The 26,818-nt window shown below is 42.3% G+C and overlaps 1 protein-coding gene across 3 annotated transcripts in view; it reads right to left on the bottom strand.

Moving 5' to 3' along the window:
* The window catches only part of STARD13 (StAR related lipid transfer domain containing 13), a 214,291-nt gene that overhangs the window by 17,923 nt on the left and 169,550 nt on the right, over nucleotides 1-26,818 (bottom strand). For all 3 annotated transcript variants that reach the window (XM_020290435.2, XM_020290434.2, XM_076009497.1), the window contains exons 4-7: nucleotides 19,108-19,171; nucleotides 8,483-9,843; nucleotides 6,792-6,965; nucleotides 5,495-5,654 (exon numbers count right to left, since the gene is read on the bottom strand). In XM_020290435.2, coding sequence (XP_020146024.1) covers nucleotides 5,495-5,654; nucleotides 6,792-6,965; nucleotides 8,483-9,843; nucleotides 19,108-19,171 — 1,759 coding nt within the window. The remainder of the gene's footprint in view (nucleotides 1-5,494; nucleotides 5,655-6,791; nucleotides 6,966-8,482; nucleotides 9,844-19,107; nucleotides 19,172-26,818) is intronic.

The following is a 26,818-nucleotide window of genomic DNA, read 5'->3' as shown; positions in this document are numbered from 1 at the left end:
CTGGGCTCTGAGCTGCTTGTTCTGACTCAGATCTCAGGATGTCCAGAGGGTTGTCGGGATTTATTTGTTCTGCCTCAAATTCTGACAATAACCTTCCCACCCCACCCTTATCTTCCAGGGGATGTGGGAAATATCTGTGGGTTTTGTGGATTTTTGTTGGAAGCTCAGAAGGAAATTTTTTTCCTAAACCTAATAAAGAAAAGGTGGTCTCAAATCAGATCAGATTTCAGATGTAGTAGCTGAGGATGGCAGGAGGGAAAAGACAGAAAGCACCCTGGTCTTCAAAGATAACAATGAGCTGATGAAGGGACTAACTCCAGAACCTTCTTGACTTTTTGTTATTATTAACGTGAGATCATGAATTTCCTATTGTTTAAGCCATTTAGGGCTGGGGCTTGCCGTGGAACACCCTGGGACACAGTGAGTAGAAGGTCCTTCTAATGGCCTAGTGGTCCTGAGACCAGAGGAGAGCTTCCTCTGTCTGTCCCCCTAGAGCAACACCGGGTGATGGCACAAGGCATTGCAAGTCATCATTTCTTCTTCAACAAGTTTCCAAAGCAAGGGTAAAGTCTGCATTTTTGACTAGAGTTTTTTTTTTTCCGATGTAAAACATGGAGAACTGAAGAAACCATGCCTTTTCCTTCTTATCACAGCTGATGGGAAGCAGCTCCAGACCCCTTAGCTGCATTAGGAGGAAGATGCCAGGAGGGCAAAATGTCTTTAATTTCCCTCCGTGTCTGTCACCCATGGGCAGGTGGCCTGGGCAGTCACACAGGGCCCCACATTTGGTTTAATGTGCTGCTGTCCCCGTTTTGAAATTCTCAATAATTTATTAACATGAACAAGGGATCCCAAATTTTCATTCTGTACTGCAAACTACACAGCCCAGATACGCTGTCTAGAAAGGAGAGAACGGCCATTAGCAATGCAGAGTTCACTGGAAGCATCTCTCTTGCCTGTGATTTCTCAGGCAAGAGAAATCTTTTAACGCCTTGACTGCCACACTAGAAAAAATTTCCTTGGGGCCACAGTGTTTTATTACAAAAACAGAATAAAAACTTTGAAAATGAAAGGATCCTTTCTAATTTAATGAAAAATTTGTTATTTTTTATTGTTTTCTGTGCGTGAGTTATAAGCAACTTGAAAAACAGTTCACGTGGCTCCCAAGGTAAAGAGATCTGTGAGTTACATATGCTTCACGAGTCCCCGGCCTCAAAACCAGCGTGAGTTAAATGCAACTCATGTGGCAGTTAACGTGTTAAAGGTAAAAGGATGAGGGATGAGTGTTCCCTTGGTCCAGTTTTCCTGTCCTCTCTCTTTTGTCTTCCGCTGAAAAACCCAGCAATGCAAAAGTGAGGACTTAAGGTGTGACTTAAATGGATGGGCCCAGAGCATCACTGTTTCTGAGGTGGGCACCGGGCCAAATAATGAGCAGGCAGAGGGGCAGGGGACACTTGTAGTGAGGATGAAGTGTCTTCCCTGCATAATTAGGCTTTTAAAGCTCACTGTTCTATTAGGAGGAGAGATTGAGCATGAGTGCTGCATTAGAATTCAAATTTCATCTAAATAATATTAAATCTCCTCCATGGCATCCTGTTTATGCTAATTCTTTTGGACTTAATGATGTTTATCAGGACTTACATTTCCTCTTCTTTAGAAGTGTGCTCAGCTAATGAAGAAAGGTTGGTTTTGTTCAGAAAGAGAAAGATTCATAGGACGCGCGTGCAGTGGGTTTGCAGGTTTAGCCCCTCACTGCAGCGACTTCATATTCATCAGGCCCTGGGTATAACCTATCCTCTGTGCACAGTTGATTTAGAGCAGAAATAAAAGCTCGAACAACAAAGCAAGGCTCCTCTCCTACACTACTACGTCTGAATACAAATGGTTCATAATTGAAGGCTAAACTTCCTCATTTCATCCGCAGCCAGCTGCAAAGGATGCAATAGATACTCTGCTGCGTCGTATACAAGCATCACATATGTCATGAAAGTGCTTCAGCCCTTGGAGCTGGGTTCCACTGTTTGAGTGCTGATGCTCGAGGAGGATGCTCAGCGTGAGGGGAAGGGGCTAACGCACTGCAGGAAGCCTGCTCCCTGGCCCAGCGTGGCTTAGAGGGAGGATGTTTGGAGCTGTGCTGGTCCTCTGCAACTCTGAGGCCGCAATCTCAAGGCCCAGTGAGGACCTGACTCTCTCCAATCCCAAGAAGGTGCTGTAGGGGAGGAGACAGCACTTGTTTGGAGCTGGTCTCCTTTTCACTCTCGCTTCACTTTCTTTCGGATTCACTTGCTTTCATTTGCTCTTCCTTGTTCCTAGATCTCTGGGACGGTCTTCTTCCTGAGCCAGGTGTTCTCTGATTCTTCCTTTATGTTTTTCCAGTTTTTCCTTCCCATTACCACCTTCCTTTCTCATTGGGCCTGGGGGTGGCCTCTGCAAGTCCCATGCTGTGTGACAAGGAAAGAGAGAAACACCAGGCGGGAAGCCCTGCCAGGGCTGGGTGCTTCATAAGGGAGTGACTGGCTGTGGTGACAGTCCCTTTTGACACCCTGTAGATTCTTACCTGTGACTGACACAAGAGAAGCATGGCTTTATCCATTCTGGTTACATTTAGAATCAGTATTTATGTCCTTGAAATCAGTCTGTTTCCTACAAAGCTCTGCCAGCGCACTGGTTTTCAGCGTGGCGTTCTTCTTCCAGATTTAAGAAATAGACTCGACATGGACACTGGGAATAAGGCAGTGAGCAGGGATGGAGGAAGTTCTGGTGCCACTGTCCGTCTCTCTATCTGTAGGACTTTTGCTTCAAAAGGGAGACTGGCCCCAATAACAGCAGTAACACTGTTGCTACACGTTATTCAGAATCTATGGGAGGCGGGAATGGTTTATATTCTACACTAAAGACTCGGTGGTGAGTGGAACAGTGGCATTACAATTCATTTATTTATGCCCAACCTTGTTCAAGAAAATTCAAGGTGACTTACAATAACCTATAAAACACAATAAGATACAATTAAATTAAAGATAATAGATAAGAAAATTACAGCAAAAGGAAAATAAAGATAGGAGAGGGTAGCTGAAACTAAAGGTGAGGTTGATGCAGAAAATTCACGCCAAAAAATTACACATTTTTACTACGGGCAGAACACATATTAATTTGACTTCAAGCTTTCTAGCAGCCAACACAGCGAGGAAAACACTCCCAAGTAAATAAATTTGGTGTCCATATATAAAAAAAAAGACCAGTTGTCCAAAAGAAGCACAATGCTTTTGGATGCTGAGGCCAGAGAAAAAAATGCTCCCTCCCATTTTCACAGAAAGGACAGTATGTGATATACAATGACCAACAGTCTGACGGGGAATTCATCAGTGAGCTGTGTCAGGCCACTTCTTATAGCATCCCTCAGTGCTGGACCCGGCATCACCCCGAAGTCCGCTGGGGAAGAGCAAGTCTAAGGAGCAGCCATCGAGTTCAGTGGTTAGAAACTTGAACTCTGGAGTTGGACAGATTGGCAAGCAAGTGTTGGCTCCACCACTGTGAGCTGGGAATCACACCACCCAGGGTGGGCGTGGGACTAAGTCAGGCAACAAATACAGAACACTTAGTACGAGTGCTTGAAACCTTTGAAAGATGCCAGGGAGTCCAGAGAGGCTATTATTATTGAACCAATGGCGTAGATGGACTGCATTTTCTTTAGGCATTACCGAACAAACACTATTTTCGCTTAATGGAGCTTTTGCTGATAAGCATCAGCTGGCCTGGCTTCTGGAGCAAAATGTTCTCTGTGCTTGGTAAAGGACTTTAAGAGAGCCAAGAGGGAGGTGAGTCTGATACATAGCCTTACAGAAACTGAGAAGCCTGGACAAACATGTGTCTGAATAAGAGGCAACTCTCCATAAAACACAATCCTGGGTCTGGACCAATAAACACAAATACAACTGAGGCCATAACGTTCTATGCTGAAGAGCATGGTTGCAATACTTTCAGCATTGGAAAAGAGATTAGATTGGCCATTCCCAAATATTCACCGTCTAAAATTTTTCTCAGTAAAACACCCTTACAACATTAACTTTGAATAAGGTATGTATTTGGTAAAACCTCTAAAATAAAAAAAAAAATCAAAATTTATGCTTAAGTAACCAGATTCATTGAATTAGTCTATTGGGACATGATTCACACGTCAATTACTATTGGGACATCTGCCCAAGAAAAGCTCCCTAGAAAAGTAGTTTGTTGCCCTTATTTCTGAGAAATAAGAGGCAAGCTCTTAAGGACATTTATCAACACAAAACAGCCATCATCACAACAACAGTGACAACGGCCACCCACCCCTCCCCTATGATATCTAAACATGGACAAATGTATATCTTTATATTCTCCAAATTAGAAGGGGGAAAGGACAAAGGGGCTCATATATTGGATTTAATCAGAGACGGTTTCAAATGAAATAACTGCTGTTTTGCTCCACCGAAAACTAGTATCTGATTCATTAAGAGACCGGCCTGATTTTAAGTGTGCTCTCAGTATCGGGGTCTCTACAAGCATCAGCAGCAAGGATCTTTGAGTTCATGTAGCTTAGCTCTTTCCTGTCTACTGAACCCAGAGTAAATCAATAAAGAGTGCAAATAATCTTGGGTTGGTACAGATTCTCTGCAGGGCATTGAAGAGTATTATGGGCAAAGACTATTATAGAATTGCCTAAAAACATCCCCCCTATTCAAGGTTGCAGTTTATAAATTAGGAACCTGGCTTTTACTTCGGACAGAATGTCTAAGAAACTAGTGGGTGTTACTATGGAGGGACAAAGGCTTTGCTTTGTAAATTACAAGGTGGGCTGCGCTCTAGACCTAATCACAGTCCACCGTTGTGGTGGCCTCCAAAGAGTCCTGGAGGTGGAAAATGATCTCTGAATATTTTATTTGGCTTGAGGTTTTAATCAACTCTATAAAAGGAGAGGATATTTGATTTAGCTGATACTGTTATCATAGTTTACTTGCAGATTTTTAAAAGATGTAAAAAGAAGTCTGTCTTTGGTTTAAGTTTTACTGGTCTTGATGCCGCTTCAAAAAAAAAAAAAAGAATTAATAAAGGGAGACATGAGAAACTAATTCTGTTTTCAAAAATAGTATAACAGGGATAAAAGAATGCTGTGCAATCAACGGTGACATTGGAACAATAATTAAAAAGGAAATGCAGTACCTAGCTTAACTCCCGTTTCTAGGGAATGCAAATTAGACATCACAGGAACAAACTATTAAGGTTAACTTTCTGCAGTCACTCCAGGGTGTCATTTCAGTTGCCAGAGAGGAAACAGCCTCAAATAGCTTCACAAGGATGTAGCCTGTTCACATTCAATATTGCCAGATAAAGGGTCACGATGCCTTTTTTTTTTTTTTTTTTTTTTTTTAATTGGTGAGGCATGTCTTGCCTGATTCTGGACAGATCTGACTCACTCTGGCACTCCACCAGCCCCAGCCTGCACTGGGGATTTCAGCCTTACCTGATCCAGGCAGTTGCTGCGTAGGTATCTCAGCGCTTGCTGAATGCTCTGCGGCAGGGGCTGTCCCGTTCTCTGGACGTGGACTATGAGAGGAACGCCAAAGACAGCCTTGTCTCTGTAATCAGGAACTTTCATCCTCTTCATGAACTTTGGAACTGACCTAGAATTCACAGAAACCAGGTCAGGCAAGCCCCCTGGGGCACCATGTGGGGAGGGCCCCTGGAAGTACGCAGAGGGAAGCCAGGCCTTTGTTTCAGTACCTGACAGGCACAGGGGGAATTCAACATTCTCTGTGAATTAATCACATTACATGGCACTGCTACATGGGGCCTTGTCTATGTGTTATCTACCAACCAGCACGGGTCAGGTTAGCAGAATGGATCTGTAGCTCTGTTTTCAAGTCAGGTGGACAACTTTCCAACGTAATTGTGACTGACACATCTCTCAAGTGATGAACACTTAAAAGTCCCCAACAAAACAAAACAACTTTAAAAATTATAAGAGGAAGAAGAAATCTGGTTGGGGTTGGGGAGAAAGGAGAAGAGATAAGATGGACCATATTTCTTGGCCATATCCTTACTTTTGTAGATATGTAAGTGCCAGTTGGATTTGTTAAAGGGAATTTTAATACACAAGCATATATTGATTTGACCATGCAGTTTATACATTTCTAAAATATTTTTATAAAAGCACCACCCCTTTTCTATATACATAACATATAACATTGGACAATTACTGACATATTTTGCATTTTTTCAAATCTACCAACACATCTACAAGGGGTCCATGTTCAAGTTTCAACATATGCTTTTGTCAATTCCTTATTACAAAGGTTTACTCCATATTCTTGTTTTTATTTGCCAATGAAATAAAGGCAGAAATGAATTTGAAGAATTAAATGCCCTTTGAACGAATCAGTGCTCTAAATGGTGAGCTCTGCATCGGGCCAGAAGGTACAAGTGACAGATGTTTCTTTGCAAACTGCCAGAATTATTTTATGGCAAGTTTATTTTTATTCCCTCTGTTCACAATTAATCACCCTTTACTTGTCTTTTCTTTCTTTCTTGGAACCTGACTGCCTTCCCTGGAAACCAGCTGAGAGCCACAAATACAGCAAGGCCTTCCTGAGGCCTCGCTCGCAGCCGGGCTGCGGCAGAGCTGGGCACATCACGCCCAGATCGTCGGCCAAGGCAAGGAAGGGGCCCTTCAGAAATCGGCGAGCGAACGCTGAAGCTTTTGCCATCGCACCCTTAGCTCTGGAACCAAGGGTCCCCTCCCAGGTGGACGTGCTACGCACCAGGTCCAGCCGTGCTTGTTGGACATGGAGTACTTCTCCATGACGGCCGTGAGGCGAAGCAGCGAGAAGCGCTGGAGCAGGTTCAGCTGGCCGGCCGTCTGGCTGCTGACGTGGGGCGACGCGGGGGCCGGCCGAGGCTGGTGCGAGAGCTGGAAACTGTTCCACCGGAGTCGCCTTTACCAGAAAGACCGTCAGAGAAGCCAGTCACAAAGTGGGCTTGGTCTCGGGAAACACGGGGCGTTGCCAGTACGTAAGTAGCTTAATCAAAATAGTTTCCGAGCCAAGAACATCACAACGCAAATGGAACAGAAGACACAAATGTGCAGGATAAACACAAGAAATGATTTTTTTCCACGTTGGATAAATCCAGAAAAAGTCACATTATCTGTTTTATGAGGAGGTTTAAATAAATGACATAAAAATTTTTGTTTGGTTATTCCCCAATTTGTTCCCAAAGTGTTGAGAGCAGTTGAGACAGTGTGTGGGTGTATGTGTGAGAGACAGAGAGAGAGAGAGAAGCATAGAGAGACAGAGACAGAGAGAAATAGGACAGAGAGAGACAGGGAGACCTCTCAAATGTTTGGGGGTGATAGAATATGTTTGCATTGCCTTCTATGTGTCCATGCTGTAATTCTTGTTTGGTGTACAGATGGAGCCTAAGGTGACAGGCACAGATGATGACACATCTGTGAGCTCCATCACTGCCTCAGCCAGAAACCTAGCAGCACGCACAGTGAGTGGTTCTGTTCCTACTAGTTAGGGCCTCCCAGGGCCATTTTTCTAGTGTGCTTCTGAAATGGCCTATGGAAGTCAGGTTTTATGTACTTTGTAATCAGCATTTTAAAGCAAAACCAAACTTACAAAGTACACACTGTAGGCCCCAAGAATTTCTCACAGAATTAAACAAAGTTTAAAATTTGGGGTAGACACATTTTGATCAATAAATACTATTGCCAGGTAGTGTGCAGGGGCTGTGCAGAGGAACTGGATCTTGGCTACCCAGGACTCCCCAAGGACAGTGCCTGGCATAGTGCTTTGCACAGAAGAAGCTGAAAAATTTTTTGTGAATAAAACTAAGATTGGGCTGGGAGCTGGGCACTGGGCACAGTGGATCATGCCTGCAATTCTAACACTTTGGGAGGTTGAGGTGGGAGGATTGCTTGAGGCCAGGAATTTGAGACCAGCCTGGGCACCAAACATAGCAAGACCTCATCTCTACAAAAAGCACAAAAATTACCCAGGCATGGTGTAGTGTGCACCTGTAGTCCCACCTACTTGAGAGGCTGAGGCAGGAGGATCAATTGAGCACATGAGTTTGAGGTTGCAGTGAGCTATGATGATGCCACTGCATTCTAGCCCAGGTGACAGAATAAGACCCTACCTCAAAAACAAACAAACAAACAAAGAAACAAACAAACCACACACAAAAAACCCACAAAAAACAAAAAACTAAGATTGAAATACAGGGTAAATAGGCAGAGAAACAAATGTGAGTCAATGTGGATTCAGTCACCATGGTATCTATACAAAAGATATACTTTTGTTCAAATAATTCCTAACCACATATTATCACTTAGAACAGCGCCGGGCATTGATTTTAATAGTAAATGCTCTATAAATGATTGTTAAAGAAACAAAGCACAATTACTAGGAGTGGATGAAAAATCATTTCACAAAAGCATGCCACCTACCTGTTCGGCCTGGTCAGAGAGGCCCCTACACCAGAATCCCTCCTTTCTCTGACCCCAGCGGCCTCAGCGTCATTAAGAGAAGTCCCATCTCTTTCCACATCGCTGGGTGTTGTCCGACCTTCTGAGACAGAGTTACCTTCAAAATCTAAGGTGATCTGATTGGGAGACGGGAAGGGGGAGGAACCAGGTTCCCCAGCCAACGCATCCTGCGTTTGCAGCTCGGGCAGGACGTTTTTTGACCAGTCATCGACCACCTCCTGGAGCCCGTTGACATGCTGCAGAATGTCGTCCAAGTGAGGGAAGAGGTCATCTTTCTCCAAGTCCAAAAGATCCCCTGTGCTGGCGTACAGGTGGGAGCCCGGGACGTTGTCATAGATGCTGACGCGGCTTGCTCTGTGGCAGGACGCCGGGAGCCTGGGCTCCCTGGCGCCGGGGCCCTGCTGCCTGCCCAGGGAGATGCTACCCGTCCTCCAGTTCACCCCGTTGCTGTTGTCCGTGGGAGAGAGGCTTTCGATAGAAAGCGCCTTGGGGAATGTTCCCGGTTTGTGATCCTTGGGAATATGCACCAGCAAGTTCTCTTGGGAGTGAAACTCGTGCCTGTGGCTTTGGTCCCCTGCATCCCTCAGTGCTGGCCCCGCCAGCACATCCAGGTCCTCCAGGTACATGCCCCCGCGCTTGCTGGCCTCGTGGCACTTGCGCTCCTTCAGGCACGGCGTGCTCACCCCGCTGCTGCTGTGTTCCGACGAGCTGCTCTCGCCGCTCGATTTGCCGGAGCACGGAAGCCCTTTCTTGCAGGCAGCTGGGGGCGAGTTCTGGAGATCTCCGTTTGGTATCTGGATGCACTGCATGGCCTTGAAGGACTCTGGCTCCTGTTGCAACACGGGCCCGCTGATCACCAGGCCACCTGTCCGCCCTGAGCCCTTGTGCCTTCCATGTGCGCCTTTCGCTCGGAGTGTCTCCATGCGTTTCAAAAATGATTTGGCCCTGGTCCTTGTGGGCTTCTCATTCTTGGGGTGGAAAGGGTGGTGGAGGACGTCTCTGGGGGACGGTGGGAGGCCGCTGCTGGCCGGCGGGGCATCCAGCATGACCGGGCTGTCCGTGCAGAGCTGGCCCGACTGGCTGCGGCCGTCACTGCCTCCGCTGCTCTCGCTGTGAATGGAGCAGACCTCGGGCTCACTCAGGTCTGTGAGGACACTCTCACTGCTGGTCGTGTTCCTCATCCCAGTGCCTGCCGGCGACCCATTTCTGTCTCCTCCAGGGAACAGTGTGTGGAGGTCATCCACGCGAGACCACCTGCGGCTGGTTCTTTGGAAAGTCCATTTGTTGCTGATACAAAGATCTTCCTCATCGGAGTCGTCACCCTGCAAAACATCAAGGAAAATGCTCATTTGCAGGCAGTGTGGCTGCGGTGGGAGCTCCAGGTGAGCTGGGGACAGGCCGGCATGGTCCTCCACCTCCCTCCCCTCGGTGCTCCCATGCACGGGTACCCTTGGGCTTCTTGCACACCTCTCCTCCATCCTTCCCCCACTTTCACTGTCCTATACATCCTCTTCCTCTCCTGTGGCCTGAGGACCTCTTCTCAACCTGCCAAGCTTTCTTCCTTGCCATTTCCATGGAGTTTGTGAAGCCTTCCTGCCTCTCTGAGAAGTTTTCAGACTGATTACAAAGAGGGTGTAATTACCATCTGACTAGACAGTCTAAATATAAAACACCTGCAGTCCTCTTTTTTGCAAAGAAACTCAACTCGGCCATAAAAGGCACTAACTTCTTTCCAGAAACCTCTTCACGGAGCCCCGCTGGGACCATATGTCCAGCTTTCCTCTTCTGAACCTTGGCGTCCACGTATCTCAGAGCTAACACTCCTTACCTGAGTCTCCCAAACTTGATTTTTACTGTGTATTGCCTGTATAAGTTAACAGCAAAACTATCTCCTGAATTTCTCTAAGCAGCAGTTTGGGAGCCATTCTAGGGGTCACTATTTGAAGAGTGTCCACTCAGCTGTGTCACTCAGACCCAGAATCGGAATGCCTTTGGCAGGACACACACTTCCACGTGGCTGCAGAGGGGCCCCGAGGCCTTGCGCTGTCTCATACTTTGCACCGCACACATTTACCTTAGCTGTCTGGTTTCTGCCTGAATTTGCGGCCCCTGAGAGATCAGAGTCAGCCTTCTCTGAGGCCAGAGACGACTTTGTTTTATCTTTTCATATCCTTGGGCCTAGCACAGACCTGACCTAGAGCATACAACTTTCTTCTGAGATAAACAGAATTATCAGCTCCCACCTGCTCCCCCTGCATGTCACCAAGACCCAGCTCTGAAACGATTTTCAAATCTGTGCCCTCGTTTGCATGTTTGATCTCATTCTCTTGGGCTCAGCCCTTGCCACCTCTATCTGGATCTATTACGGTAAAAAGCTGGCTAGAATCCTTGTCGGCAGCATCTTCCCCATCTAAACGGCTTTCCATGGTGCAGTCCAAATACAACCACGTCATTTTTCAGCCTAGAAGCATTTAGCTTGCGAGGGGTGAGCTCATTAAGGGCAGGGCCTGTGTTTCTCTGTTTTATTCATATAAAACATGTTTAGTCATATGTCTTTCCTTCCTAGTGCCAAGCACAGAATAATTTCTTAATTAGATTGAGTTTATTTCATACCACTTGAGCATCCAGTTTTAAAACCTGGTTCCAAGCGTCAGTGGTATCAGTTACGAGCTATGTGACTGTCTGCAAGTTACTTCCCCTCTCTAAGGTTTCTGTCACTTATAAACATGAAATCTATAACAGGCCCTGCCTCATAGGTTTACCTAGGGGATTAAATAAGGCAATGCATTTAGTAGTTCCTCATTGAGGAGTGTTTGTTATTTTTCAATGTTTCTTCAGTTGCTTATCTACCTTTTTACATATCTAGCATCCACGTTAATTCCCCTTAATCTTGCAATATAGTCTGTTTTCAAGGAAAAGTAGACAAATGCACAGTTAATAATTGTTGGGATCTTCCCATTCTTGTTTATTCCTTCAAAAATCTAGTTTCTGTATGGGTTGGACTAAATGACAAATTCAAACATTCAAGCATAAGATGGAGGGAAGTACAAAGCCAAGGCACTAACAAGAATTCTATGGCTACGAAGCCAGGTTGGTGGTATGCACTGTAATGCCAGCTACTCGGGAGGCTGAGGCCATAGGAACCCTTGAGCCCAGGAGTCCAGCCTGGACAACACAGAGAGATTCTATTTCTTTAAAAGAAAAGACAAATTCTATAGCTTTGAGATCACAATGGAAAATTACCTTTGGTTTTTAAAAAGTTGTAGAAAGCTTTAGTGAAAGAGTTTAGAAAGTTGTAATTGTACAAGTGGAAAAAAGGCAAGATTCCGGGACAATGACTCAAAATACACTTTCTTGGTAGACTTTCTATTTCCTCCTTCCCTGCGGTTGATATAATAAAAACCCACATCTGAGGGCCATTTATATTACAAGGCACCATGTTAGGCTGAAGGTTGGGTTTATTGGACTTTCTTACTGCATTTTAGGAAGCTGGTGAAAAGAAGTTGATACTAACGTAAGCATTCAGAAGAAGGCCTTTTAGCAAACAATGTTTGAGAAGGCAAGAGAATGATATGCTTTTAAAGAAAATGCAGATATTTAAAAATAGAAACTACAGTATTTAGTGCTGGCTCCAACTGTGTCTCTCAATCCCGGTTACTAATGCTAGCAAACCACATACTAGTTGGATAAGGACTCCTTTATTTCAGTCGAGAAGAGATGCCAAGCTAGGCACTGTGGCCTGAGGATGGAAGGCCTGGCCTTGTGTGCTGGGCTCTGGGAGCTTAATACTAGCTTTGGCCAACAGGAATATATTTACAGCCCAACTATGGCATGTGAAAAAAGTGGCAAACTCCTGGGAAAAAAGACAAACAGTTCAGGAAAATTTTGCAGTATTTAGGTCATTTAAACCAAAGCAAACAAATAAAAACCAAAGCAATAAAAGACAAAACAAAACAAAGGAAAAAAAACACCAATTTTCCTTTGGCACCCTGAACATACAATTACCATAGTAGGTCCCAAAGGGTATCAAAATGGTTCTGTGACTGTGTCTTTCACTAATTCTGGATCTTTCAAACTACTGATAGTGACACATGATAAAAAATATATTTTCCAATTTTCCATCACAAATCAGAGCATGCATACAGATTACATTAAGCTAAAAAAAAATTTATGGTAAAATAATTATCGTGATTTATTTGTGCTCTGATATTTTATAGTTTGGTTTCGAATGTTTCATTTTTTAAAAATGTTATTTGTGGCCCACCAAATTCCTTTGACAACTCACCAAGTGGCCATGATCTACAGCATGAACAACACACTGCAGGACAGTTTACGTTTTTTTTACATACTTGAGACACAGCAGAGTATCAGGCACATGACAGACTCCCCAGTAGTATTGGTGGAAATGTGCCCACTATCTAAGATTTCATTTGTTTGATAATTTTTTCGAGGTTAAAATGGAATAATTTGTGATGACTCTGAAATGCAAAATGGAGCTCTATAGGAGTGAGATGTGTTTATGAAGAAAAAAACATACTTTATACTAACTTTATTCTTCTATCTCCATGGTTTAGTAGACCATGGACATATTGTGGACATAGAATGTCAGGACTTCAGAAAGCACCTGACAACAGGCTCTCATGATTTGCTGTGGTCAAGATGGCCAGTGGTGCTGGATGCCACAGAGAGTTTTGTTAGTAACTGGTTGAGTGACTCCACCAAAACGTGTGACCAAAGACTGTAAGCCACTGAGGGAGGGTCTCTGGAGGCATGACTTAAAGTTCTGATCATTTTAAGAATAACTTGAATGAGCCAGAACTCATGTTTTTCAAGAGTAAAAGTGGCACAAGGCTATTCAATAAGGGATCTTTGAGACTCAGCTTTTCCAGCTGTAAATGAAAATGATAACAAACACATCTAGCATGGTTTATGAATGGAACCAAATGAGATGATAAGGGAAAATGCCATATAAACCCTAAAGTGATGGCTCTAAACTAATTATTGTTGTTAGAGAATAGCAATATAGAGATACATAAGGATCTAAACAGAATTGAAGGATGGCCTATAAGTATGATGAAATTTCATAAAGCAAAATACAATGAACTTCAAAAGTCAACTACAGGATGTGCAGAAAGGAACAGAATTTGTTCAACAGCCCTTCCTGTCAAGATGTGACCTTAATGTGACTTAACCATGTAATAGGGCTACCAAAGACATCAATTTTAGGATGCATGACCATGGCACAGATCCCAAGACTCAGAATGTCAGAGCCCATTGTATTCCACACTGGTCACATAGATTGAGAACAATGGGCTCTCAGTGCCACATTTTAAAGGGTGCATTTCTAGAGAATAGTAATCATGATGGCCAAAGATCTAGGAACCACAACCTCCGGTGATGGATGATTGAAAGAACTACTAGTCTGATTTAGAAATGAGGAACTCTAGACAGTGTTACTCAAAGTGTGGTCGGGGGGGCTTGCCAGTCCTCAAACTTAGTCTTTCCTGAGTTAGATACAGAAATTGAGAGTAAGCATTAACACCATTTGACAAGGCTGAGCTAGGCAAGCTCATGATCAGTGGACTTGTCCACTGAACAGGGTAGAGACAAGTTTGGGCGCAGTCAAATTTAAATAGCAGGTCACATTTGGTGACAACTGTGTACTAGTCATGCATGGTGGGCCTACGTTACAACATGTGCTAATTCAAGGTTCATTTACCTACTATAACCCCAATGAATCCATTGTTTCACAGAAAGATAATTTAAATTTATAACTTTATAATTGTACTGATTGGCTAATGATAAAGGATTGAAGATAAATTCTGAATAAAAGTTAAAATGGAATACCCTGAGCTTTCAAATTACCTGAAAACGTCTTCTTTCATTCAGTCAACATACTCTGTAAGGCTAGTTTCTCTAAGAGGCTTGGTAGTCAAGGAAGTATTTTAGATATACATTATTCCCTGTGAGTAGTATTGTTGTCAATCCCACCTAAATTAGATAACAAATAAGAAACTCATTGCCACGTTAAAAATCTTATATGCTTACAGAGTGTTTGTTTGAAGTAGGCATATATGTATTTAATATGAAGGATTGCCATTTCAAAGTAAACTTTATTTAGTTACAACAGGTGAACAACAAAAAAGGTATGAGTGTAATCATGTATATGCACACTTTTAAGAAAAAAAATGTGAACTTTTTTTTGTAATTCTTTTTTATTTCCTGTATTTGTCTTGATTATATTTATTGGAACATACTTTTGTGTCTTTTAGTTGAGCCTAACAATAAAACATTAAGGTCTGTATTTTCTATAACTTAAAAAAAATTCATCTATCTTAATAATTCCTTTGTATTGAGCTCCACAAAAGTATCTTGGTCTGTGGCAGACTGGAAAGTGAAAATAAAACAAGAAAACTGGTCATTCACCCCAGACAGTTTGGGAAACTTTGCTTTAGATTGGGCAGGGATAAAAATACTTTTTCTGTAAAGAGACAGAGAGTAAATATCTTAGGTTTATGGGCCATAAGGTCTCTGTCACAACTACTCTGTTGTCTCAAAAAGAAAGTGCACAGCTACATTCCAGTAAAACTTTATTTACGAAAGCAAGAATAGTGGTTCGTTGACGCCTGCTCTGGAGGATAGAGCCGAGGCTGCCATGTGAAAGGGGAAATCCAGATTTTGTGCTTCTCCTGAGGAAACATCTAGGATCGTATGGGGGCCAGTTTACAACGAATCGGCTTTTAGCTTATTATATGGAAGACTTTTCTAGTACAGAAAATAAAATAAATTGCCCTGAGACATAAAGAATTTACCACAAGGAGGCTGACTGAATTACAGGGGATGCTCTAAGAAATAAATCTTGCAGTGAGTGGGTGGGAAGTTGGAAAACATGACCAAAGATCCAACTCAAAGATCCTACACTTCTAGGACATTCACATGTAATTATCTGCAATTTAAGATGGTTAATACTTTCCAGCCCAGTGAATGATGGAATAAAATGTAGTTTTTCTCTCATTTGACTCAGCTGTTTGGAGCTGCCAGGAGGTGTCTTATTTGGAGGGAGACGCTGCAGTGTGCAAGGCAGTGGGGGCTGGGGTGGAAGCCAGGCCCCTTGTCAACAGCTGCAGAGCCTCTGAAATGCCAGGAGGTGCTGGCTGCAAAGTGGCAATTAGTCACGGTTTCTGTGTTGCTTTCCACCTTTGGTCATGATTTCAGAGAGCCTCATTAAAACTGTAACTTTGACCAGGACCTTCTTTGGAAGCTGCTCTTTCTCTCTGGCGAAAGAGGAACGCAAGAGTCCTGTGTGGGTATGTGTCCTTCTCCTTCCTCATTTAACAGACAGACTTATTGGAGTCTTTCGTCTCCCACTTTTACTTTGAACAGAAATTGTTCTCAAACACTAACCATAACCAGGGGACTTCAATGATATCGTGAAGCAAATGCAGATTTTGTAGGTAATGAAGAAGAGCCATTTTTCTGAGAATGAGCAGCTTTGTGTGTGTGCTTCCTTGGAGTTTTTAGTTTAGATGAGCCTCCAATGTTTGTTTTTTTTTCTTTTTCCTAAAAATGAGAACATTCTTCACTGAAATTATATATTCCTTAGAGACAGATGCCAACCAGACAGACATTCCAAAAAGAAGAGCTTTTTTTTTTTTTTTTTTTTTTTAATGGAGCTTGGCTGTATCTTTACGCCGGAAACAGGAACCCACACGGATCCACAGCTGCAAAAGGCGGCTTATCCATAGTTACACAGACATTTGGAAGTTCACTGGAGCTAAGTGGCTAGGCCCGCCTGTTGGGAAGCAGGAATGGGCCACTTAGAATGTTGGCAGAGTGAGGAGCCCGAGCCGCAGGCCGCAGAACCGCCGTGTCCTTGGGCTCTCCAGAAATGCCTGTTGGCTGGGTCGTAGCCAGTCTTCCGTGAGGCGCGTGGCCAAGATCGAGAACACACTTCACCTGCCTCTCACAGCGGCAGAGGTGATCTTGGATCTCACGCAGGGAAGGTAATCTTGAATCCTTAATGGACCACTTTTCTCTTCTGCAAAATGGTTAGGAACTACCTTGTGGGAGGACCGGTGCAAAGTCACTTCTGCAGGTGCCTCACAAGCGACATTTAACGTACAAGGAAAGCACACGCCTAACCAAGCACGAAGAAGTCTTTGCCATTGTCACCTATTTGTGGGCTTTTCACTTTCTTCCTTGGGTCAGCTCACCCCAATCTTCAGAATTAAATAAAATGGCCGTGAAGACAATAAATGAATTGTGGACTTTAGTAAAGATGGCAAAAAACATCCCTCTTGTGAAAACAATAATACAAATAGTGCACTGAATGTATTGGTGGGGAAACACCAGCCCCTCCCAGGTCTGAGAACAAGAGCCGGCTCACTCAGGCTCCAGGCCGTCTCTGAATATCTTTGAAACGTGAGGAGGGGCAGGGTGGGGCCAGGTTACCTGGATTCAAGTCAGTCGTGCCCTGCCATTTCTGCGTGGCTTTGGGCAGGTGCCCGAGCCCTTCAGTTTCTGCATCTGTGATGCGCTGTTAATGATGGGAGTAGTGCCTGGCAGAGAGGGGGTCCTGTGCCAGTGTCTGCTGACAAAACTGCCGAGCACGACATGCAGCCCTTTCCTAGGCCCGACAGCCCCAAAAGGAGAAGAATAACCATGACCTCAGATAGTTATGCTATTTGGGAACAACTTTCTACAGAATTAAACAAGTCTGGGCCTCTGCAGATTGGAGATAAGGATTCTATTTCTTAGATCACTTAAAACGGGGACATACCTACAGGAAATGCTGTTGTCTTATTTTTGTTCCAAATAAACAGATTTCAAAGTTTGTTGAAATGTTCCAGGGTGCTTGGCTCGCAAGTTTCCCTTTCTATTTTTGATCATCTGGCCTAGTCTTACCCGCTATTCATTTTTTCTATTTTTTTGTTTTTACAATAAAATAAAGGACTTGTCCTTTGTGCAAGGGGCAGATCACAGAAATGGGTGCCACTGCACAGCACGTCCTGCGTCGTTGCTTAGATCTGGCCACGGATGCTGGTGGTTACTGAGACTCACCTGGTGAAGACCACATGCGGGAATTATTTTTGTAGAAAATTCAGGCCACGACTCTCCACTTAACAATGTGAAAAGCAACATTTTACTCAAGTGCATGCATTTGTGAGGCCTATAGCTAAGCAGGGGCTCTGAGGGGGTATGCCACTGGATCCGATATAAGGAATACATTAAGAAGGTCGGAGGACCAAAGTGACCCATTTACAGAGGTGCTTTTGTGCAGGTGACGCATAAAGAGCTGAACAAACGTTATTCAAGCCAATCTCGCCTGTGGGTTTTGAAAAGCCGGTGACAGCGTAAAAATCCAATCTCTCCATTTGTGGAAAACAACTCATGTCATTAGTTTTTGGCATTTTCTTTTGTGATCCACTGCGGCTAATGCTCAGTATTGGCAGCTGTATGGACCGGCCATTTGAGGGCCCACACTTTAGACACACAGGCATGGCTGTGTTCAGTTTAATAAGAACCATGTGTTCCAATCAAAACAACATCTGACCCTCATGCTTCAAATAGTATGTATGCTTCTCAAGGGGTCCATTCAGCCAGACAGCTGTTGGGAGGTTTATTCCCACACTTTTAATTTGTCTTTGGCCTGGACGAATTGCTCATGTTTTAATATTTCTCTAGATATTGTTTTTCCCCCTTTTACCTCCTTAGTTTAAATCTTTCATTCCTAGCTCAAATCCCCATTTTTTTTTTAAAGGTGAGGTCCAACAAAATTCATTTTAATTTTTTTTTTTTTTTTGTGGGGGGAGTGCTATTTTAGAACAGAAATTCAGGTTAAAGTTATTTTTAAAGATTAGGTTACTCAGGAATGACTTCAAATCTACTGGATTTAATGATTTCTCTGTGTAGACCAGAATAAAGAAATCTTTCTTTCGACTCAAAGATCTTTTCTCTGCTCCTTCAAAATATACTGGGGCTTGACTTGTTACATAGTGGAGATGTTAAACAAAAAAAGTAGTTAACGATCTTAACTCTGAATTTCCTAAAAAGGCCCAAGTCAGTGAGAAAGGGAGAAAGACAGCACAGTGGAGAGGAGACTTAGTTTTGGATTTAGACACACCTGAGGTTGAAACCTTGCTTTGCATTGGCTGAAAGATCGTGAGTAAACAACTCAGCCTGTTCGAGGTTTACTTTCTTTATCTAGAAAGCAGAGAAGCCCTACCTGTCTTAAATAAGGTGACTTATGGTAAGTACATAACCTAGCTCTTGGAGAACAGTAAGTGCTCAATAAAGTATAGCTTTATTTTAAAACTGAAATCTCTGGTCTTATCCATACAGAGGGAGGAGCACACACAAAGCCCTATTGGGGTTTTGAAAATCCCAGTGAAACAGTGAAACAAACAGATCTCAGCCTGGGTTTATAATGGATTTCCACATGACAGTGTGATAAGATGGGGTATTTGGAGAACACATAGGTGGTCAGGCATTGCAGAATTTTGCTTAGGTTCATGTTGTTTTTCATCTGTGAATGCAAGCTGCTTCTATTGGGATAGTCAAGGTCTCAGTAAGGTATGGACACCTACCTTTTTCCTTTGGAAGTTCACATCAAGTTTCATTGAGGCACACTTGTTCAACGTATTTAGTCGTCTAAAATAAAAGAAAAATGTGATGATTATCACCACTAATGAACCTAAATCTTCTTCCCAGTTTGATAATCCTCCTTTATTTCCTTCAGTAAAGTTGAAAGTACAGAAACAGCCAATTATGTCCCAAGACAGACCGCACCCATGGAAAAAAGATGCTATAAAATAGTTCCATTTGTGCTCCAGCCTCCTGATCTAGGAGGACTCTACCCTAAAGCCTGTCAATCTCTGCCCCTTCTGTAATCTAAATCCAGGCCTTTTCTGATTTCTCTTTCCACCATTCTTAGAACGCATGGCCAATCATTCCAGCCATACTTTCATCAGCCCTTCAGTTCCTTGACCTTCCATCAAGTCTATCCTACTAATCCCATGATATGGACCAACTTAACCATGTGTCTCCTCGCCTGCTCTCAGTTGGGTATAAGTAGAAAGATAACTCACATTACAGTTCTGAATTATAAATGCTATGGACTGAACCGTTTCCCCAAAAAGATATGTTGAAGCCCTAACCCCCAATATGATTGTATTTGGAGTAAAGGAGTAATTAAGGGTAAATAAGGTCATAGGGATCAGATAGGATTAGTGTCCTTACATAAAGAAACACCAGAGAACTCCCTCTCTCTCTGCCATGGGAGGACCCAGAGAGAAGACAGACTCTCAAGTCAGAAAGAGGGTCCTTTCCAGGAACCAAACACTACTAACTCCTTGATGTTTAGCTTTCCAGCCTCCAGAACTGTAAGAAAAGAAATGTCTGTTTTTAAGCCAATAGTCTGTGGTATTGCCATGGCAGCCCATGCTGACTAATACATACATTCTGATTTTCACCCTCCACTGGGCTCCCCAAATTGCTACCAGCACTCCTCGCATTTTTTCCCCCTCTGGTTGGCTCCCAATCTCAGTCAGATCATCAAAAAGACCCAATCCCTCAACAGAAGATATTGCCACTGCTGCCAGTGAGAAAATATAAGCTATTAGATTTGAATTCTTTTAATAATCATTTCTGTCATCATAAATTGTATCTATAAAATAGTATGTCCTGACACTTTTCTGCCTTACAGGAAAAGATGGTCCTTTGCTTTTTCAAAGCTAACCATTTATCGTTGTTTTGTTGTTGTTGTTGTTGTTGGGGGGACAGGGTCTTGCTCTGCTGCTCAGGGTACAGTGCAGTGGCATCATCATAGCTCACCGTAACCTCCAAATCCTGGACTCAGCCTCCTGAGTAGCTGGGACTACAGGTACACGCCACCACACCCGGCTAATTTTTCTTATGTTTTGTGGTAATGAAGTCTCGCTTAGTTGCCTGGACTGGTCTTCAACTCCCAGCCTCAAGCAATCCCCCCAACCTTGGCCTTCCAAAATGCTAGGATTATAGGTGAGAGCCACCATGCCTAGCCCCTATATCCTTTTTTTCTGATTTCAACATCCACTACTGCATCTGGGACTTTAATATCTCATTTATTACCTATCACCTCAGCATTTTTCTCAACTGCTTGCTTCTCTTTAAGCCCATTCCTGTCTTAAACAAATGGACTAAACATTTAGTTAGCTACCCCAAGAACTATAATCGAGCAAACTATCAATCTTCCTTCAAAACCATCTTCCCATCAAGTAACTATACTAACTACCCCCACATTCCCCTTTCTTTTATTGCTTAACTTGTTGAGAACATCCTCAGTTTCATTCACTTTTTAACCCTTTGAAACCTAATTTTCATGAAATTCTCTTTGCAAATACCCTTACTGTTTTGTTTTACTTGATTACTGTAAAAATAATTCACAATTATGAGTGCATATGGTTTAAAGAGTCCAACATTCCCCTTGTATCTTCTTCCATTTACTACTCTGTGGAGGTGACTCTGTTTCTTTTGGAGTTTGGAAGATTAGGTTCCCAAATTCCACCTTTGGCTGACCTTGATAATACACATAAATAGGAAGTTATGGCTCAGGCAGAGTCATCAACTTCCTCCTGGAGCATGGAAACCATAATGTGACATGCACAAAGAGCCCCATGGCAAAGGCTGTGAGACATATTGGTTCAGGGTATTACAGAAAGCTCCATCCAACTATTTGCTGACCACAAAATTAACTGAGTAGAGACTTCAGTGGCCCTGACAAAGGGTACAGACTTCAGAAAATTAGTTGAGGAAATTCACAATAGCAAACCCTGGGAAGGGAGAATCTGATTTTGAGAACATATGAGAATGTTACTATACTTAAAATGTCTGGTCTTAAACAAAAAATTATAAGAAAGTAGATATCTACAAATTGATTCTAAAGTTTATATGAAGAGGCAAAAGACCCAGAATAGCCAATACAATATTGAAGGAGAAGGACAAAATCAGAGAACTGACACTACCCAAATTTAAGACTTATTATAAAGCTACAATTACCAAAATAATGTGGTATTGGCAAAAGAATAAACAAATAGCTAAATAGAAAAGAAGTGAGAGCCTAAAATAGATCCACATAAATATAGTCAGCTGACCTTTAGAAAGGAGCAAAGGCAATACAATGGATAAAAGACAGTCTTTCAACAAGCAGGGTTGAAACAAGTTGATATCCACATTCAAAAAAATCAGTCTAGATACAGACCTCATATCCTTCACAAAAATTAAGTCAAAATTCGTCATATACCTAAAGGTAAACATGAAACTATATAAATTCTAAAAGATAATAAAGGAGAAAATCTAGATAACCTTGGGTATGATGATGACTTTTTAGATTCAATATCAAAGGCATGGTCCATAAAAAAAATAATTGATAAACTGTACTTCATTAAAATTTAAAACTTCTGCTCTGAAAAAGAAACTTCAAGAGAATGAGAAGACAAGCTACATGAGGAGAAAATATTTGCAAAAGACATTATCTAACAAAGGACTGTTACCTATAATGTATAAAGAACTCTTAAATTCAATAATAAGGAAGTAAATAACCCCATTAAAAATATGGGCAAAAGATCTCAACAGACACCTCCCCAAAGAAGAGGTACAGATGGCAAATAAGCATATTAAAAAGTGCTATAAATCACATGTCATTAGGGAATTGCAAATTAAAACATGGCAAAAATCTAAAACACTGATAACACTAAATGCTGGTGAGAATATGGAGCAACAGAAACTCTCATTTATTACTGGTGGGAATGCAAAGTGGTATAGCCACTTTGGAAAACACAGATGGGCAGTTTCTTACTGCCAAACACACTCTTACAATATAATTGAGCAATTGTACTTCTTGGCATTTGCCAAGAGAACTTGAGTCCACATGAAAACCTGCACACAACTGTTTATGGCAACTTTATTCATAATTCCCCTAACTTGAAAGCAACCAAGATGTCAAGTGAATGGATAAATAAACTGTGTTACATCCAGACAATAGAATATTATTTAGCAATAGAAAGAAATGAGCTATCAAGCCATGAAGAGACATGGAAGAAACTTAAATGCATATTACTAAGTGAAAGAAGCCAATATGAAAAGTCTACATACTATATGATTTCAGCCATATAACATTTTAGAAGAGGCAAAACTATGGAAATAGTGAAAAGATCAGTGATTGCAAGGGGTTGGGGGAAGAGGAATCAGAACACAGAACATTTTTAGGACAGTGAAACTATCCTATATACTATTGTAGTGGGTTTGTGTCATTATACATTTGTCCGAACGCATTGAATGTACAACTCCAAGAGTGAACCTAGTGTAAACCCTGGACTGTGGGTGATAATGATGTGTCAATGTAAGTTCATCAACTGTAACAAATGTACCACTCTGGGGGGTGCTGAGAGTGGGGTGCTGTGCAAGTGTGTGTGGAAAGGCAGTGTATGGGAACTCTCTGTACTTTCTGCTCAAATTCATTGTGAACCTAAAATTGCTCTAAAAAGCAAAGTCTATTTTTTAAGATGTAGCCTTTGTTTTACTCATTTAAAAATAATTCTATTTCTTGGACTTTGAAATTACTAACATAAAGTGACCTGCATTTCTTTTGCTCTCAGTCTACTTGTTAATCAGTTCTCAACCCTACCTACAAAATCATCATCAGTGAAGACATCTTAGAGATTTGGGGTATAATTTGATTCAGGAATCCCACTACTGGGTATTTACCCAAAGGAAAAAAAAAACTTGCTATAAAAAATACGTCTGCACTCAAATGTTTATAACAGCACAATTCAAAATTGCAAGGATGTGGAAACAATCCAAGTGCCCATCAATACATGAGTGGATTAATGAAATGTGGCATATATATACTGTGAAGTACTACTCAGCCATAACAATATGGTGAACTAGCACCTCTTGTGCTATCCTGGATGGAGCTGGAGCCCTTTTTCTAAGTGAAGTATCACAAGAACAGAAAAGCAAACACCACATGTACTCACCATCAGATTGGTACTAATTGATCAAGACTTATGTACATATATGGAAGTAACATTAATCGGGGATTGGGCAGGCAGGAGGGGGAAGAGAGGATGGGTAAATTCACACGTCATGGGCGAGGTGCACACTGTCTGGGGGATGGACACAATTGTATATTTGACTTGGGCAGTGCAAAGGCAATTTATGTGACCAAAGCGTTTGTACCCCCATAATATTCTGAAATAATAAATAAAAAGTAAATAAATATTCTTCGGTATGATCTTCATATAGGTAAGACCATGTCAAGGCAGTGTCTTTATGTAGGTAAGATGGTTTCCCTGTGTCTAGAAAGACGAGAACAGGAACAAACAGGACACACAGAAGAGCTAGAGATAGAAAGAAGATGGCAAAGAAGATGCTAAGGGCTATTTTTAGAAAGAAAGACAAGAGGGAAGGGAGTGATTGTCAACCTGGAACACTGTTGAGAATTTGGAAATAATAAACCAGCTTGGCTTCCTCCCTGAAAAAAAAAAGAAAAAGAAATTTGGGGTAAAAACAACCATCCAACTTTTCTTAATCTTGCCATAGCCAAAGATGAAAATACTCTCTATGGTTGCCCTAAACTAGGCACACATTCCTGGCATGGTGTAGCACTGGCCTGGGATTCATTTTGCAGAAGGTAAAATAAACTATGGCTATACTCTGCAAGAATACAAACTCGATGAAACATGTATCCTAGAGAGACGCAAATGCCTCTTTAAGTTCTGCCTGCTTCAAATAAAAGAATAGGTCAAATAGCAGAAGTCATTCATTATACTTTATAAAAAAAAAACAAAACTGTGAAATTCTGGTGTAAGAGAAGCCAACCTGCATTGTGGAAAGATATTTAGCGTCGGTATTTGCTTCTCTCTAACTTAATCATCAATAAAAAATCCTTCAGATAATCTGAATTGGTCTGATTCTTGTTGCCTGGAAAAATGTTTCTGCATGGATATACATTTTGAATATAAAATTTATTTTATTTGCTGCATGAATGGTGTGTCCTCCACTGGATTAGAGCCTTGTTTGAGGCAGGGACTATAATTTATTCTTCTAATCCCCACAAATCCTAGAAGGAAGTTTTATACATGACAGGCTTTGTAGGTTTTTCTTTTTTAACTGAACATACTTTGTTTATACAGGTACAATCAGTGATTGACTTTAAGTAGTTACAATAGACCTTGAAGAGTCAGAATAACAGAATTATTCTCCATGGCGGGTAGAGAGCTGCATCTCATTTGCATCTCTAATGTCTAGCACAGGTGCTGGCTCAGAGCGAATCCACTCAGCAAATGTTTGCTAAGAAAACGTTAGCACTTGGCCCACTCTAGGGACCGTTTGGACTGACACTTTTATTTTCAGATGAGGAGACAAAGCCTATGAGAGGACCACTTGCTCAAGGGAGACACGCATTAGTTGGCAGCTGAGCTAGAACTTCTTCCTGCTCCATGAATTTTCCGCTCCCGCCTACCCGAGAAGAATTTTAGGATGGCCCAGAAAATGAGAGCACACATCATGTACCTAGCACAGGCTGTTCAGTGAATGGCTGTTTCCATTCCCTCTCCACATTTTCATGGAAGGAGAAAGCCCACGACACATGATGAAGTCTGTCTTCTTTGTGCTTTGAGTAAAGTGAATTCATGTGTTAACACAAGCAAATCAGTTTGACCCTTTCAGAAGAAGTGTCCACAATGATATTGCTGTCAGAACCTGTTAATTTTTACCGTTGTCTTTAGAATCCTTTAAAAGGGCTAATACATTAGTAAGGCGGATATAGTCGGTAGTCTCAATTTAAGAGAGAAACTTGAGGTTCTAATAGAAAAGTCAATTAAGAAGAGAAGGAGCCAAGGTGCTTTTATCCAGCAGTGCACTATGTGCTGGAACAGGCTAGGTGCTGGGAGTACAGAGGCGAGCAAGTGTGGTTCCTGCCCTTGAGAATTTCATGGTCCCATGTGGGATATAGACATGATAAATAAGAGAAGAAACAACTCACTTCCTGGGAGTAGAAGGACAACACCCCCCAAAGGAGGCAAAATTTGAGCCGGCCTCCGAAAGTGTAAGAGAAATTTGCTGCTGAGGCTAGGAGAATTGTAGGCAAAGGAAACAGGTATGGAATAGAATGCTGTAGTCCAGGAATTGCATTTATGTGAGTGGGAATAAGGCTGGAGAGGTAGACAGGGGCTAGATCACAAAGGGTCAAAATGAAGCTGTGAGGAGCAATCTGTGGGCAGTGGAGATGTATTGAAGGATATTAGACAGGAGTGTAACATCATCAGCTTTGCATATTAGAAATGTAACTGGTGGCAGAATGGGAAGAAATAGGAGAGAAATTGGACTGTTCCAACAGTCCAGGTGAGAGACAGCAAACAGATGAAGAAAGCAGTAGGAGTGGGGTTGTCTGAGTGAAAATGAAGACTTGGCCATGGGTTGATGGGGAAGAGGCAAAGAGGGAGAAACAGAGGACGACTCCCAGATTTCAGGCTTTTACGAATGTGCCATTAAACATAGAAAACAGTGAAATAGGGAAGTCAGTAGAGAGCGATGATATGGGGAAGATAATGAGTTCATGATTGGATATGTTAAATTTTAGGGGCCCTATGACTTTCAGACCCACTTGTGCATGATTTGCATATAGATGAGCTACATGGAAGATATATGATAATGAAAGCAAACCATCCAGGGGGGATTCAGGACCCTGGAGAACTCCAGTGGTCAAGGCCCGACCTGAGGAAGGGGGCCAGGCTCCGGAAGGCACAGTCAGAGATGTAGGGGGTCAACAAGGACTCACTGAAGGTGGAGTCCTGGAAGCCAAGAATGAGCATTCAAAACAGGAGGGAGTACTTGGTTGGTTGTATCAAATATTTAAGGAACAGCAAGTGTTATAAATCCTAAAAAAAATCCTTTTGGATTTAGCATTTGGCAAGGGCAGTATTAGTGAAGGCAGAGATGGGACAGAAGCTTGGGAGAGGGGCCTGGGGAGTGAGTGGACCCTGAGAAAGTGAGGACAGTGGGCACAGTGTATTCTTTTAAGGAGTCTGGCTAAGAAGCAGAGTGATTTAGGGTATTTGGATGAGAAGCTGAAAAACTTATCATCACATAATATTCTCTAACATGAAGATGCAATAAAATCATTTGTGAATGGGCAGGTTATTTGCTTTCAGGTTCCAGTTCAATGTCACAGTCATTGAAGTCCTGCTCAATATAAGGCTGGGAGATACCTAACGCTCATGATGTGCGACTGACTGATGCAGTCTCCACTACCGAGCA

This window comes from Microcebus murinus, chromosome 13 (assembly GCF_040939455.1).
Source record: "Microcebus murinus isolate Inina chromosome 13, M.murinus_Inina_mat1.0, whole genome shotgun sequence".
Classification (NCBI taxonomy): Eukaryota; Metazoa; Chordata; class Mammalia; order Primates; family Cheirogaleidae; genus Microcebus; species Microcebus murinus.
The sequence above is the reverse complement of the archived record's forward strand: the minus strand, read 5'-3'. Positions and strand labels throughout refer to the sequence as shown.